Here is a 17049-nt window from a genome sequence, read left to right as displayed (position 1 = left end):
AGGAGCCATTAGCTCAATGAGTGCTGACATGGAAAGTTGTTAGCCCTCACACACTCGTGTTCCACCAACACGGGAAATTACTCTGTCTGTGGCTCCTAGGTGCAAATGACAAACACAATCAGTTTTCACCCCGAAACACACACCAACTAATCACTGGTGGGAGTGGAAGTGTGTACATGACCGCCCCGAACAGTTAAATCAATAATCTCCAACAACTGCTGTGAGCTACTGACTCAGGGATTATTGGCTGGAAACTGATGGAAGCAGCATGTTGGAGAAATGAAGAAGAAATAAAGAGTTATTGGCTGGAAACTGATGGAAGCAGCATGTTGGAGAAATGAAGAAGAAATAAAGAGTCTGTGTGGAGCTAGTATCTGCTGCTGAAGGTAAATGTTCAAAATAGCCCCCAGGCTAAATTCAGTTAACAGAGAGGCTCACAGTCAGTTTGGGGTTCATATTAAGGAGGAACAACTCTGCAATATTCTCACATCCAAACTGTCCGGCTCCGCTTCACTCGAGCGTTCGGACGCTACGGCCACACATTTAGAAAATTGGGCTGAAAATGGAGTCTGTTCTCATTAGATTCAAACATCTTCTCACTGATTATAAAACTTTCCCATTTCTTTCTCAACAACAATTTAAACATTTTTTTTTCTTAAATTCTCAATTCATATTGCAACAACTACTGCGGAGTCGTCTCAGTATTTAGCATTAAGATCAAATCATATATATGATAGATGAACAAAATTTATAAAAATCGGTGCTTATGTTGCAATTATTAGATTTAATGATCAGGATTAAGGACATTTAGATATTTTAACTACTTTTAGTATTGAACACCGTTTCAGTTGATTTTGCCATTTATCATTTTCAGAAATATTTAATTAAGTAAATTTTCAAATAGGTGTTTGAGTCATTTCAGCAAGAGAGATGAAAAATTAACATCTACATACATGGAGGGTGGAGGAAGTGGTTTAGTGTTAAGTTCTTAGTCTAAACCTAGAGTAGCTTGACTATGAAAATGGTTCAGTTTGATCTTAGCTGGTTGAAACTAGAGAAAACAAAGTAAAAAAAACTCAGACAATGTAGAGACTGCGCTGCCCCTGATATTCTCCCATTGCAGGATTAATCGTGGAGGAAAACTGCTCCAACGTGGAGAATTTCACTGCTTGAATGGGCTTCTGACCTCTTTAATTTCAGTTTTAAACAAGTTCTCCTCTCTCTCTGTCTCTCTGTCTCTCTGTCTCTCTGTGTGTGTGTGTGTGTGTGTGTGTGTGTGTGTGTGTGTGTGTGTGTGTGTGTGTGTGTGTGTGTGTGTGTGTGTGTGTGTGTGTGTGTGTGTGTGTGTGTGTGTGTGTGTGTGTGTGTGTGTGTGTGTGTGTGTGTGTGTGTGTGTGTGTGTGTGTGTGTGTGTGTGTGTGTGTGTGTGTGTGTGTGTGTGTGTGTGTGTGTGTCCTGTTAATCCCTTAACAAACTTTCTTAATCAGAAATGCAGGGTTTTTTTTCCCTTGTTCCTCAGCTCATTCACCAACACGCCCATCTCTCTCCTTCAGGTTTCGATGCTCTCGGCGACATGCTCAAGCCGACGGTTCCCACACACTCTGCGCAGCCGCCTCCTCAAATGGCCATCCATCCCGGAGGGAAGCTACTGGCCAACGACCTCGACTCCTCTCTGGCCAACCTCGTCGGCAGTGAGTGTCAAAATGCACGTTGATTTGTCGACACAAGGGAGAAAAGTTTCTGCGTTGCGGTTTTTCCTGTTAGAGTGGTTACATAACTGACCTTTTAATGTATATAATACACAGCAATCTCCACATTTCTATTGAAATCCCTGGTTTATTTGAACATATAGTGGGGATAGTCTTCATGGTAAACACCTTCTTCATGGTCAGTCTTTTGCTTTCTTTACTTTCTCAACAATAAGTTGATTACAACCTCTTGCTGCTTGGCAGCGAGGCTCATTAACTTGCACAGTTTCAATCTCTTCAGGAATAACGGAACAAAGTTGAGGAAAAACAGTGAGGGGGATAAAAAAAAGTACCTCACTGTTTTTGCCTTCACCTTTCTTTTAACTATGATCAATCAGTTTTTCTGTGTTTCTATCTCTCCTCAGATCTGCAGTTCGGTGGGACCCCCGCCAAGAAGTAAGTCGCTCCGAAATGACGGCACTTTTTCTAATGTTGCCTCCAAACTTTGCAGGTTTGGTTCAATTAGGGTGAATTGTGATGCAATCTGAGTGGTGTATAGCTGTGGACGTGATACACGCATATAAATATCTTAATTATATTGATCACACTTAAGTCTCAAAACAACAAACCACACAGCAAGTTGTGGGAGTTAGAAAAGTAAAATCAGTCATAACGACCTTAAAAATGAGTAAAAACATCACGAGAAGCAGCAGCTGGAAGCGGCGATCAACCACCAACATGCAGGAGGAAGCAGCTACTTCAGGATTAATGGCTCCTCCTCCAACAAACAAGAGTTTAGTATAATAACTAGTAAGATTACCTCGTCACTGGATGATGCTGAAACGAACAGATCTCCAACTGTTTCCCACAAAATAATGAGCAAACAAAACTATTTTGTTACATAAAACTTGTCATTAATTAATTCCAAAAATAACCTTTCAACAAAAATCCTTTTCTTTCACACTTTCACTCTGCAATAACAAACATGAGTATCGACAATGATTCCTTTCTGTTTGAGGCATACAGATCACCCCAACGCACCACGTGTGAGAAACATTTAAGAACTAAGAAATATGTTGAAAAATATCGTACTTACCAATTCACACACATTTCACCATTTCTGTCTTTTAATTTTTTAGGGTTTTCAAAATAGATTCCTGTAGAAGTAAGATAATAGAACCTATTTAGCTCCAGTCTCCTCCAATATATTACATTTTTAAGTAGTACAAATTCCCTACATGTGAATTACATTAAATACTGGGAATGGATTAGGAAACTCAGGCCTGGTTTTTTATGTCGCCATCAGTGGACATGTTTTAGTTTAAGAGAAACATGCAGAAGTTACTGAAAGTGGTGGCTTGTTTAACAAAGTGTTAATGCGGTGTTCTTCAACGCGCCGCTCCTGAGCTGCATGCGGCTCTTCAGCCGCTCGTTAGCAGCTCCCTGCAGCTGCTGCAAAGTTCTGTGAAAATCAACATTTATATGGGAGGTTTTTGAATCTCAAGGTGACAAATGTGACTTTAAAATAAAAGAATTGATCAGTCGATGGTCAATTTAATCTGTGTCACTTTTAAAGTGTCAACAAACAAAAGGTGATGATTAATGTGCAAAATGTCAAAATCAACAAAACCTAATGCATTTCTTTAGTGTAGTTTTTAATTTGGACAACTGCAACATAAACATACATTTATACTATACATTATACTTATAAATATATAGTTAATGCATTTATTTGGTAATAAGTGGACCAGAAAGACTCTAGACCAGGTACTCTGCAACCTTTATGACCAAAATAGACATTTTAGTGATTTTCCACCAAATCAAATTTACCTGGGGCCACAAAACAGGTTTAACCTTTAAAATGAGGTGAACACAGCTGCTAAAGTTTCATATATACAGTAGTTTTGAAATGTGACAGCAACTGTTTTAAGTTGCATTGATGATGTTTCAAATACAATTAAGGATAGTAAACATTTTATTACATTTTCTGCAGTCTTTGGACCTGATTTTAGCAGTTTCATCTGTTTTCAGCATTTTTCAGACAATTTTGATATTTTTAGACTAGAAATACTTTATTAATCCCAGAGTTAAAATCCTTTAAGCATTACTCCACACAGAATAAATAGAAAAAAAATTGAATATAAAAGGAGACTGGATGAAAATGAAATAAGTAACATTAAATTATAATTTGTACAAAGCTTAATGGTGACTAATATAAAAACAGCAAGGATTAAATTAACCAAAACACAGCAAATGTTTTTACAGGGAGGAGTTATAGTGTTACGACTATAGGAAGGAGGGACTGTTGAGTCATTTTAACAATTTAGTTTTTTTTAAGCAGTTTTGCTTGTTGTCTTTTTCCGTTTAGAAATTCAAGTCATTGTAGAATCTTTTTCCATTTTAGTTGTTGTGCCCCCCCCCCCTTTTTTTTTTTTTTTTTACAAAAAAGTCTTTTTGCAATCCAAAAGATAAGTGATTTTGAATATGACTCATATAAATAAAAAAATTAATAAAAATGTTTATTTGGGTATAATTTGGTGAACGCTTCAGGGAATCGTTGCAGACCTCAGCTTTAGGCCATCAAGGTTCATGCATCAGCGCCCTGGACTTAAACAGTGAAACGTCTTCTAGTACGTTCAATAAATATAAAAACCTCTACTGTATTTCACTTGTGCTGCTGTGTAACAAACATGGCCTTGGGCAGAACAAGGAAACCGTGTTGGAAATTTAAAAGACCTGCAGAGTCAACAGGCTGGTTTCATTTGTCCCGTCGTCTCTGGACAGGCCTGAGATGCAGTGGAGCCAGCCCGGAGAGAAGAAGCTGACAGGTGGCCAGAACTGGCAGAACAAGACCATGTCGACCACGCAGTGGGGCCCCGCCCCCATGGCGCCGCAGCCCATGCCTGTACAGCACGTGGTGAGGACACACACACACACACACACACACACACAAACACACACACGGTCGCATGTTGTCGTCAAATACACAAAACTTCAGGACAGAGTCCTGCAAAGCATGCCCGACACTGATTCAGTTCAGTCTGATTCTCCTGGCCGTCCTTCCTGTTAATAATCGTCATGTTGATTCTGGAAACACTCGTCAGTCAGGAAAACAACCTTGTGGGTTCAGCCAAGTTCATTATCAAGAGAAAACAGACAAACGGCCTGATTATCACACACACTGTCAGGGTCAGACCTCCACCACTTTCACATTTTCACTTTTTTCAAATCCTCACAAAGTCTCACAGAAAGAGGTTTTGAATTAAACAAACCCTGAATGAACTAACCCATTAGTGTGAGGTTTTATTGAACAGTAGAAACACTAAAACTGTTTCACACCCAGAAGCTCCTGTCCAACAGGAATCTGTTTGTTTGAAAGAAACCTGAAAGTCAAATATTTACCCGATAAAGGATGAATCCAGTTTTTGTTTAGTTTTGTGCAGAGGTAAGAATAAAACTACAGCTTTAAAGTTTGATAGTAGGTAATTTGTTCTGTGTGGTGATTTGTATAATCTGTAGAGAAAAGCGTAATAATTGCAGTTTTATGCAGACTTATGTAACAGAGTGTTTCTGGGCTCTGACCCAGCTGCTGTTTGACTTCGCCTAAAGACTTTAAACAGAGGAGTTTTACTCTCCTCGATTTGTTGTTGTTATTATTATTATCATTATTATCACTGCTGCTTTGAGAGCAGAAATCATTTGACTAAATAATAAAAGGAAAAAAATCATAAAATTGACATTCAATTTTTAATGGAAAAAGGGACATGTTTGACAAATGTAACATTCAGTTTAGAATGTAGATCTTAAAAAGATTAATGCTATATATAATAGATTTTTGTGACCGGTTCAGATAGCTCTGACTTACTTGACACATGCAAGCTTCATCTTTTTTTCCATTTTAAAGTAAGATGTCAAAGTACAAGTGCTTCTGAGACGTGTGAAGCAGAACTCTAAAGCATTGACATCAGTTTGAAACAAAAAATCACTGCAGTCACATGAAAATCTCAATTCTAACATGTCGTCGTAATGTCATCAGCTTATGATTATTACGTTTGAAGTAATGTAGAAGAAATGAGTCCAGTAGTGTGAACGCTTCATCGAAAGACAGACCTGTCACCAATTTCAAAAGCCCACATGTATTAATTTAATGAATGAATTATATGGGAAACACAAATGTGATGTCACGACTCGACACTCGACATGTCTGCTAATTTTTCTTTTCTGTGCGCATGGTCTGTGTCTGTGTCTGTGTGTGTCTGTGTCCTCCTGATCTGTGGACTGTAGTTTCTGGCTGACGAGTACAAACTGTCACTAACCCTCAGCTTCCTCCCTTTCTGTCTCTCTCTCTCTTCACCTCTGCTGTCACTTTCTCTCCCTTCCCGTGCATCCTCATCCTTCTCTTCTTTTTTCTCATCCCTACTGTTTTGCACTGTCATCCACTCTTCTTCCTTCCCTTCTGCTCTGCTCATCCTGTTTTTGCCGCGCTGCCTCTCGACATCTGAGCCCTCTTCTTTTATTTACTCTGCTTACTCTGCTGTTCTGACTCCGTTCCTTTACTTTCCTCCCTCCATCACTCATATCTTTTGATACCTTTTTTCCTCCCTCTTTCATCACCTCCCACTCATTTGCTTTGATTCCCTCCTTCATTCTTCACGTCTGTCATCGTCTTCACGCCGCTCTCTTCCTCTCTTGTCTCTTGTCCCTTTTCCTCCCTGTTGCGTCCTGATGCAGAATGGAATGTTCTATACTAGTTATGTAAGTACTTATCTCTGTTTAGTAAGACAAGTCCTAACGAGCTTCACTAAAAAAATGTCTTTCTGGCTTCCTGCCTCCCTCGCGATCCTGCTCTTCATCCTTTTTTTCCTTATTCTGTCACCTATCCTTTTCTTCCACCACTCCCTTGGAGAAACTCGTTTTAGAAGAATTTTATTCTGTTCTTACCCAATTGTTAGAAATAACTCTCTCACCTCTGTGCTTGAAGCTGGTCGTCTGTGAGTTGCATAAGAAAAGTGACTCATGACAGGAAGTTTCTGCTCCGTTTCTTTATCGCGGGGGGGGGGGGGGGGGGGGGGGGCTTAGTTTTTCTGAAACACTGCTACTGCTCATGCACACCACTCGCATCATAAATGGTTCTTCTACACATGCTCAGTTGATGGACAGTGACAAACATAAGTGTCATGAGTTTATGTTTGAGTCGTTTGTAAAAACAATCCAACTTGGTCGTCTGTCCATACGAGTGTCCATGTGCTCGTCAACAAGAATGATCTTGTAAGAACCGCGGTGGTGCAGTGGTTCGCACTCTTTCCCTCACCGCAACAGTTCCTACTTTAAATTTGCATGGGAAATATGCAACAAAAAGTGTATATTACTGCAGACTTTTGTACACTGTGCACATCTGCTGTGTGTCACATGTACACAAACTATAGAAATAAAGATTTTTCATAAAAGAAATTATGTAAAAAAACTAAAATAGACAAAGCATTAAATTACCAAGCAGCCGTCACCAAAGCAAGCTCATGCGACCCCCCACAGTGCAAACAAAACAAACAACCACACCAAACCTTAGCAGACATGTTGCCTCCATGCCAAGGAGGCAGAATCCTCCTCAGGGAGACTTCATAGTCCTTCGCTGTGTTCAGCTGAAAACCTGCTAATGTCAGTATCCCTCATGACCAGTCCTCCATAGTCACAATAATTCTGATTCAGTAGACTGTTGATCTGTCACTCTGCAGTTGATCTATGAGCCCAGATTTGATCTTTTTAGCCATTGAATGCATCAGTCTGGTGCCTCTTTGCTCCAGGTGAAACTGAAAGTGACCAAAGCGTCGGTCCGAGTCGTCTCGTCCTCCTGGCCAAACCCTCAAGCTTATCCACTGGCTTTATCAGCACATTTACCAGATAAACTTTTACAGACACCAGGGCCCCGTTTACCCGACAACGAATACAAGTGTATCCACAAAACTTTCTCCACTCTTGGGGGGTCCGTTTACACGGCACCAGTGTGGATGCACTGTATCCGCAAAGTAAGCCGCTATTCCCTCCTTCAGAGACGGCCGGAGGAAACTGAGCCTGTTATTGCGCATGCGCATCTCTCCCCCTCCCTCCTGCTCACCCAATTGTAAACAAACATGGCGGCCCGCTGTGGTATGACTCGCAGTCCGTATTCTAGTTTTATCATCCAGATCAGTAGTTTTATAGTTGAGACTCTCCCCTGATGGCATCTGATGCGTCATCAGTCCATACGGATGTCGAGTGCGCTCCATTTTCTTCACGTCTGCACACACGTCTGTGTAGTTTCATTACAAAATCAAGCAACAGCGCCCTCGAGTGGCCCGGCAGACTAACTTCACCGTTGTCTCTGTGTCTGCTGCTGCAGTGTAAACACACTCCTTTTTTTTTAAACGGGTAAGGTGTTGTCACGTGAAACGTTGTCGTGTAAACAGGGCCCCAGATGCATCCCACTGCAGCCTCCTCCATATTGCTCTCTGCCTTCACGAAACCAAGACATTTACATCAATTACCATGGTTTGTTGCTCGTTTGTCCGGCGATTGTCTTTCTATTGTCAATAACAATGAAACCATGTCACCAGACACAATCCAAAGCTCGCGATAATTTAATCCCTCTGAGTCGAAGCGATCCATAATAATCCTAAAATCAATAAAAACACGACACCACATTACAGCAGTTTGAGTCACTTTGACTCTCTCACACTATTTCATGACTTCTGATGACATTATGCGGATGTGGTTTCACTTTTCTACAGTCGTAGTTTAAACTTAGCAGCCTCTGCCTGAACGTCTTCAACCATAGACCAACTCAAACCTCCGTTGGATTGTAAAGCTTTTCTGTCTCCAGAATGAAACGTAGGAATGTAATATGGGTGAAGTTCCCCATGAGTACAGGGAAACAACAACATGCTCACTTACATTCACACCCTCAGACATTGTCTGAGCTGAGGTAGACCTACTACCGTCCTAAGTATAACTCTTAAATCTAGTGTCTCATTTAGTAACATTCCACAACTCAAAACTTTATCCTTTTGTTTAGGTATTTTTATTTGTGCCTCAATTTCAAAAGTGAGCATCTTAAATCAGGACAGCGTCTTGTAGAAATGCTGCTGATCTAACTCAGCCTCTCATCTCTCGGCTGCATCGCTTCACCTTTGACTCTCACCGACAAGCGAGCCAGAAGAGATATTGCCTGTGGGAGATTAATTCAGGAGCACAATGAAAAGAGCCTGGTTATTACTTCTTTCCTGTATGCAAGGCAAACTGAAATGTTTTTTGGGTTTTTTTGGTTCGTCTTATCACACAAACAAATCTTTCCATGCGTGGTCAGCAGCGACCCTGATCAGGCCTTCAATGTTCATCCAGCAAAGATGGAAAGGATTGTATCTGTGTTGACGGTGAACAAACAAAGCTCGCAGATGAGGGTTCTACTAATAGAGGAGCTCATTAGAGTCCCTGAAACAGGAAACACGTTTGCTCTGGCTGGTGTAAATATGCATGTCTGCAGAAGCAGCAAACATAATAAATAAGTCATGGCAGCGAGTGGTAGGAATGCAGGAGACATCACAGGTAACAGCGGCGCGGATAAGTCGGCTGTCACGCATCACGCATGATAAGTGAAACTCCCACATCTCTGATTCTCGCCAGAAGGCGAAGGTTGCAACAGCCTCCACCAGCTTGATACTTGCAATGCCAGACAGGAGCCTCGCAAAGTGTCTCACTTATTCATCCTTTACTTAACCTCGCGGGTCGCGTCAGGTCAGAAGTCTGACTTCTCTCAGAGAACACCGCCCACGTGGAGGAGACGGCAGGGGGAACAGCAGAAGTTCAGCTCTGAATGCGCAAACTCCAGATGAAAGATGCCACTGGGAAAAAAAAAAAAAGATTCTCTTTCAAAAACAACCAAAAAAGAAAACTCAGACAGGGAGACGCACACAAGACAGAAAGGATAGCACCGGGAGGCGCGAGGTTGAGCATAAGAAGACAGATAGAAACTGGTGGAAGAAAAACATGATGTATCGACGGCCGACAGCTGCGTGCGGAGACGGATGAAGTGCGAGGCTGGTGGAGAATCTGTAAAAGCATTTCACGGACTCTGTTTTTTGCCTCCGACTTTGTCAGGCATGGAAAAATTTCCATTGATTTAGCACTTGCAGCCACAGAGACGGTTGCTCCACTACGAGCTCGGAGACAGATGGTCGACTAATTGACGTACATGACGGGGAAGTCGGTTTAATCCATCATCGAGGTTGCAGTCACTGAAACCAGAAGGCAAGGTACACATAGAACACGCCGCAAGAAGGTGTTTAGACACAAATTAAACTGTAGAACATGCAAACTTTACCTTGTCAATCTGAACCAGGGGTGTTGTTGCTGCGAGGCAACGTCATCATGAAGCTCGAAATGAGATGAAAAACAGAAAATGTCCACCAAAAAGTGCTTCTTAAACTGGATTTAAGACAAAAAACATAAATAATCTTGCATTCATGGAGTTAAAACATGTTGGGAACTTCCAAGTTAGAAGTGTTACCATGACAACAGGAAGCAGTCAACAAGTCATCAACCTTATAAACCATCATAGAATTCATTTGTATCCATATCTGGTGCATGGGGGAAAAAGTCTTGTTATTCTCACATTAAATGTATTTAGTTGGATTTATTATAGTATATATATATATATATATATCAGGAAGTAATTCTATTTCCTGTCTGAATGCAGAACTTTTTCTCTCATAGTCTGAAAGTTCCCACGAACAAGTGGGAGGTTGTGAATGTTCTCATGTTGACACTTCCTCATGAATGAACCGTAATATTAGTTTTGAGACGTTCGAATGTATTCAGTGAACAGATAAACCGAAATATTACAACTAGTACCAATAAAGAATAAATTACTGTGAGAAGAAAGTATCCACTTCTAGTAATCGTGACTAATTAAAATCCATCTAAAATGTCTTTTTTTTTTTTTTTTTTGCAGCTGGCACTTTCACAACTGCTGTGTAATAAAGTGAATTAAATAAAAGTTAAAATCAAATAAATTCTTATTAAATGTAGAAGTTAATGTCTTCACCACATTTTCACTCATCTACAGGTTAATGGACTAAACCACTGTGAAGTTGAGAGGATACTTTTTTTAAAGACACTTTAAAAAATAGTTTTGTGAGTATAATTGGCACAAATGTTTCCTCACATCAAAGGAAGTTACTCCTTCAGGGCTGAAACTTCAGTATTTTAAGCTCCGTTTACACGACAATATCTGAAGTCAAAACGTGTCGTTTTCATATTTGAAAACTTTCGTGTTTACAAAGCAACATGGTGGCATCAAAGCAAAGAATATACAAATGTGGGAATACTTGTACTTTAAGCTGCAGTAATCTATCTGAAAGGATGCGGGACAAAAATAACTATTTCTCGGTCAATATATTTGAATAAGTCATTTTTTATCCCAGATAATGAAACATTTCAAGGTGACTTGGACAAATTTTTTGTTTTTAACAACGATCATGGGTAGATTTAAATGTAAATTAATGTGGAGTGACAATTTATCCACAAGAGATTTACAGAATGAACTAACTAAATGAAATAAAATATAGATTTTTTTGTTTGTGAAATGCTAATAAACAAGGCAGAATTGAATATGTAAAAATTAAGTTTATCAGTTCTGAGGGGGAAAAATATTCCTCCCAATAAGTTTTGACCTTTTAAGATGATGTTTTTGGGTGCAGTGGTTTGCACTGCCAGCCGCTCCCTGGTTAGATTCCGTGTTGGGTATTTTATTTATATGTGGAGTTTGCATGTTCTCCTGTATGCAAGATAGACTGATCGATAACAACAAACAGATGCTGAATGTTATATATAAATAAGTTTGAAGTTTCAGTGACAGGTCTATAACTTATTCCTGGATTCTGCTGGACTTAACCTGCCCTTCACACCGAAGCCTCTGAGCCTCCGTTCATCTGAAGCATTGAGTCAACCGTGGCTGCATTTGTAGCAATTACAGGATAATACGAGTGATGTTTTGTTTTTTGGCCCTAAACGCTGGAATCTACTGTTGCTCTGGCTCAATGAACGCAATCCATCATTTCACGTGAGACAGCCGAGGTAATATACGACTCCTTGTGGCTAATTACTCTGGTTTAATGTAGTGTTTTCACTTCTGCGGGGCCTCCGACCCAGCGTCAGATATTTGAGTCTCTGCTGTTAATACAGCCGGAGTGATGGCGGCAGGATAGTCATGTTAGAAATGCCACAATTTACAATGATGGATGAGGCCCGTAGAGGCGCCGCGTGTTTCTGCAAGCTGGTTTTTAATGGCTTTCCTTAAAGCGGCGGGACTTCCGGGTGAGGAGGCTGACTGCCACAGAGCGAACCATCTCCATGTCTGATTGCTGAGAATACAGAGCAATTAAATCCCGCAAAACCTTGCAGGTTTAAATGTTCGCGTCCTGCATCGTTAATGCTGAAGATCTGCTTGTATTTCGCACTGGAAGCTCATTCCACTGTCGTCATGAAAGTTAACTGTTCTCACTTGAACACATTAAACAGACGCTCGGCTTTGTGTTGTATTAACATTAATCAATATTATATTGTCAATATCAGGGCTGCAGAAATTTCACCCCCACTTAAAGACCAAGCACATTAGAACCATGACTGCTAATTTGATCAATATGCATGAATTTGACCCCCCCCCCCCCTTTTTTTTTTTCTTTTTTTTTTTTAGACCTGCTCTAAATGACCTAAAATTACCTTCATCCACATACAACCTGCACATCCAGTGATTATTATATTTTTGGGAATTGACTGAACGATTTCCACAGTAAACTGTTTGACCCTGGTCCTTTTTTTCCCTTTGGTTATAGAGACTTTCTTCTTGTTATCTTTCAGGCTCCAGCTCCCATGGCTTTTCCCATGACCACACCGCAAGTGCCTGTGTATGGAATGGTGAGTTTGCAGAGATGGACAAAGTAACAGTGAAGTGTGACGTCTTTAAATCTTGTCCAAAGTCGCGGCCAGAGGTCCAGTTTTCGAAACGTTGAAAGAACAAATGAAACCTGGATTTCCTATTTTCTTCCCTCATGTTTCCTGCATGATTATATAGCACATGTAGACCAATCACAGCTTCTGCATATACTGTATATTGTCCCAAAGAAAACAGCCGTTATGAAGTATTAGTTTCTTTGTTTCTGGTATAAACTACAAGTTGTGTGGTTTCAAAGCAGTGAGCTAAAAATGGCAGATAAGAAGGTAATGACTGGGTTTTTTCACTTGCGTCTTGTTTTAGTCTGGAGCCCCGGATTGGCCAGAGAGAAATGATAATAATAATAACGTGAATGAGTTTGGGGCTTATTTTTCATTACATTGTGAATTTGTGTTCCTTTCACTTTATTTCTGGAAGTGTCTGAATCAAATGCTTCAACATGGAGTAATGGAGGTGTAGAATGATAGAATGCAGCTCTACAGCGGTTTCCAGGTTAACCTACATAAACACACTGATTAAAGTTCTCTTTCACATAAAGCCCCATTAAAAGGCAATTTTATGGCTAAAAAATCCAAGCTTTCATTTACAGTAGTATGTAGTTTGTTTTTTAGTTGGTGATGAACCAAAAGTATTCATTATAAAAAAGTTCTGTGGGTTAGAAAATAATATTGGAGTGTCTCAGAGCGGAGCGCAATGCAGCCACTGCATTGCCTCAGCCTGCGGTCATAACGCAAAATAAGACCTGGACGTGACGTGAGTTACAATGATGTTACCATGAAAAGCCTGAAAAAACCCACAATGGAAAACTGCTTCTAAATTATATCCGACGCAGCTGGCTGACAGCGACGGAGCTCTGCATTACTTTTGAGAGCCACGGCTCCGAGAACGCGGATTAAATGATCTCGTTCCCTCATATTATTAACTTCAGGGAGCGACTTATTATATTGTTCCCATGCGTTATTTTTAGTTTTTTTCTCTATAACCACCCCGGGGCTCCGTGTTCGCTGTAGAGTTCAAAAAGCTGGTTCAACCTCTGAGGAGTTATCTCTGGAGTTCTCCAGAACTCCAGATATAACTCCGCCCCCAGCTGATGACGTGTCTGGCTCCGCTTTGGCCCAGCAATGAAGTGGAGCCAGCGTAGCACCAGTTTAGCCCCTGTGTGGCCGGAGCTTTGGTAGTGGAAAGACAAAGAACTGGTGCTAAATCTGGCCCTGGCTCTGAACTAGTACCTGGTTCTTTCAGGTGGAAAAGCCCCCAAAGTGATGTTCTTGACACCGAATGAGTGAAAGAAAAAGTAGAAATCAGACAAATCTTAAAGATTTCAGTAGATCTGAACACGCCTGATCTCCATCCTTCAGCTGAGGAGGAATTTTATATTGTTAAACGTCACATTAAAGACTGTAAATAATGAGAACAGATGTCTGTTCGCTATATTCCCAATAGAATTGATCTGTCACTCAGTTGAGTGATGAATGATTCCGGTCTTTGTCCTCAGGTCCCTCCTCAGATGGGTCAGATGGGCGGAGTACAGATCATGGCTCCTCAGCCAATGATGTACAACCAGCCTGTTCTCAGACCCACGAACCCCTTCGCCCCCATGCCCGGAGCCCAGGTGAGACACACACACACTAGACAGTTTGAATTGACTCTTTCAGTCTCGTTCCTCTGCACAGGGATAAGAAATGTGAGGATTGATTAAAAAGAGCTTTTTACCATGTGAAAAGGCGTTTTGTGAAACATTGGACAAAACTACCCGAGTGTGGAAAATACTTCTCCTGGTACAAGTGAACTGATGGAACAAACGACGTGAGAAAATGCATGAAAGCCTCGAAGCTCCAACTTATTAAAAAAAGAAAATTTCCGACTAACTTTGACTGTCAAACCACTTTTCAAGTCGCAGTCCAACATAATATGACTGGAATACAAAGTCTTAAGTGTGCATGTGAACACAAATTTTCTTTTACCTGTTTACACTAAACCCTTAAAAAACAAAGTACTTTTTTAACCTGAAAACATTTAAACGAGGTCTGAAATTATTCAGAATTACAACATGAAAACATCTTGGTTTGGTCATGGTTTTTTGTGGTTTCATCATCTTGTCTGCTTCTCTGTTCATGCCATCCCCCCCCCCCCCCGTCTCGTGTACAGATGCAGTTCATGTAATCCGGTCAGGAGGGAAGCAGAGTGCCAAAAGCGACAAACAAAAACAGCAGAACAAAACACACAAAGAAGACGATGACATGGACGGAGGAGCGATTCCATGAAGCTGAACGACAAGAAAAACCGACCAACACCAGAACTGAAGTTTGGAATGAGGAGGAGACAAAACAGAGGATGAAGAGACGGATGATGTGTGGTGGGAGGAGGGGGAAGGAGGAGTCCTCCTGGCTGGTGGTTGTCTGAAACAACTCCTTGCTTGTGTGAGTGTGGCTTCTCTCTGTTAATTGTTTAAATCTCATGGATGGAGAGACAGAAGAGGGGGAGGAAGAGGAAGATGGGGAAGCGGGTGGAGGAAGTCTTTCCTCCGGGTTCCAGCCGAACTCGTCCGGCTACTCCGAGTTTCTGCTGCAGAATTAGCTTTATATCACACCGGTGCTATTCCGTCCTCTCTGGGGGAAAATCAAGAGGACGAGTGTTTGTTCAGCAGAAAACTAAATCTCACGTGTGCGAGTGCAGCAGTTGTTTCAGACGCCGCCTCCGGAGCCCCGCCTCCCTCCGGAGCCCCGCCTCCCTCCGTCCCCGCCCTCGATCGCCGTCTACGTCCGTGACCGTCCATCCGGCCGGAGCTCCAGAAGCAAAGCTTCTGCAGTGGGTCTCCTGTCGTGTTTCCACTCCGATGGGAAAATGTCTTTGTATTGTTTGGTCTTGATTTCTCCGCTAACTATCAGGGCTTGTCCAGCGATTTGTTGACGCTTTTGTTAATGGTAGTCGACCGTTTGTTGTTCTGGGTTTTTACGCTGATGTCTTTGTTATTCATGCGCCATCGTTTTCACCGGATGAAGCCACAGATACACACAGAAGCAATGATGCTAGCGCGCTCACTCAGTACAAAACGATTCTAAGGCTTCGTCGCACCGCAGGAGGAGCTTTTATTTTTCTTTAAAAATAACTAACAAAATGGGAAGAAACTGCTTTTTTTCTATTTTTGCTGCAGATTCTTTCATGAAGCTGGAAAATTGGAAAGATACCATTCGAGAAAATATTAATTCAGCCCCACAAAAACCTGCAGATAACTTGTGCCAGCTATATATAGAAGTTTTATTAGAGTACATTGATAAGTAATACCAATCATTCTCTCTTGTAATACCATTCTGTGCCACCAGAGTCATGAGTCTATGGAGCGTGTCGTCTGTTATCGTTTCGTTAGAGTAGAAGCAGTAGGTAGAATAAATACGAGTAAAAGCCATTGATTCATTAGGTCATCTAAATGTACAAATCCGCGCCCATTTCTCTGCCTCTGACTGGCTCCGGGTTATTAGTTTGTTTTGGAGATGGTTGAGAGTTAATATCGAGTTAAAGCAAAGATTTAAATAAAAGAAAGCAGCTTCAGCTGGTGTGACGAGGCCTTGAAGGTGACGTTCTTGTGCTTGTTTAATTTCTCGGGCTGCCATCGATCTGGGAAGTTCAATTCAAGTGCTGCAGAGGGTTTATTAGCATCATTAGCCCGTTTGCTGCCTGACATCTGCACCTGGAGATCTTGTGTGTATCTGTTGGTTTTTTTCTTCTCTGTCTTGATTAACTCAACCACCAGACTCTGAGGGTCTAGATTTCTTTTTCATTGGGTACAACCTCTTGGCAGATCCACGCTACGAGCCAGTGATTGATGACGGCGGCACTAAGTGAGCGAGTGAGTTAAACGTCACTGACTCTTTAAATTGCACTGAATCAAAGTGAGGGGCTGCGATGGCGAGCCGGGCACCGCCGGGCGTCCTGCGGCTTCACCAAACTGTAGGGATCAAATTCACGTCAGTCCTCAGCCAAAGCATCGAGTTCCCACGAGTGTGACCGTCAGTGTGTTTGTGCATTTCTACATGTCTGCTTTACACGTTACACGCGTGTGTTTTCCATTGAGGGCTATTTTCTTCTGAGGGTCACATTTTAAGCCAAACTTGAGCCAACGAGTGTTTCAGTGATTTGTTTTTGTAAAAAAAAAAAAAAAAAAACTGGGGTGGGGACTCAATTTTCCTTACAAAAATGCAAACATGTTGCACTTAAGTGGCGATCCTGCCGTAGTGCAGCCGGAGTTTCTCCGCAGCACCACAACGTTTGTGGAGGAAGTTATGGGTTTTGCAATACAACACGTTTATCTAATCTTTTAGCCACTTTGGCGGGAAACTGGAAAGTGACTTTCCTGCCGTTGTCACGTTGAACTTGAAG

The 17049-nt window shown here is 41.4% G+C and overlaps 1 protein-coding gene across 3 annotated transcripts in view; it reads left to right on the top strand.

Annotated features, from left to right (window-relative positions):
* The window catches only part of LOC308123806 (phosphatidylinositol-binding clathrin assembly protein), a 101001-nt gene extending 84185 nt beyond the window's left edge, over positions 1–16816 (top strand). For all 3 annotated transcript variants that reach the window (XM_080486496.1, XM_080486495.1, XM_080486494.1), the window contains 6 exons: positions 1554–1691; positions 2114–2144; positions 4473–4605; positions 12579–12635; positions 14168–14284; positions 14821–16816. In XM_080486496.1, the coding sequence (XP_080342622.1) occupies positions 1554–1691; positions 2114–2144; positions 4473–4605; positions 12579–12635; positions 14168–14284; positions 14821–14835 (491 nt within the window). In that variant the 3' untranslated portion in view covers positions 14836–16816. The remainder of the gene's footprint in view (positions 1–1553; positions 1692–2113; positions 2145–4472; positions 4606–12578; positions 12636–14167; positions 14285–14820) is intronic.
* Positions 16817–17049: the final 233 nt, after the last annotated feature.

The sequence above is a fragment of the Lipophrys pholis genome (assembly GCF_963383615.2).
Source record: "Lipophrys pholis genome assembly, chromosome: 18".
Lineage (NCBI taxonomy): Eukaryota > Metazoa > Chordata > Actinopteri > Blenniiformes > Blenniidae > Lipophrys > Lipophrys pholis.
Note: the sequence above shows the minus strand (reverse complement) of the source record. Positions and strands in the feature narration are given on the sequence as shown.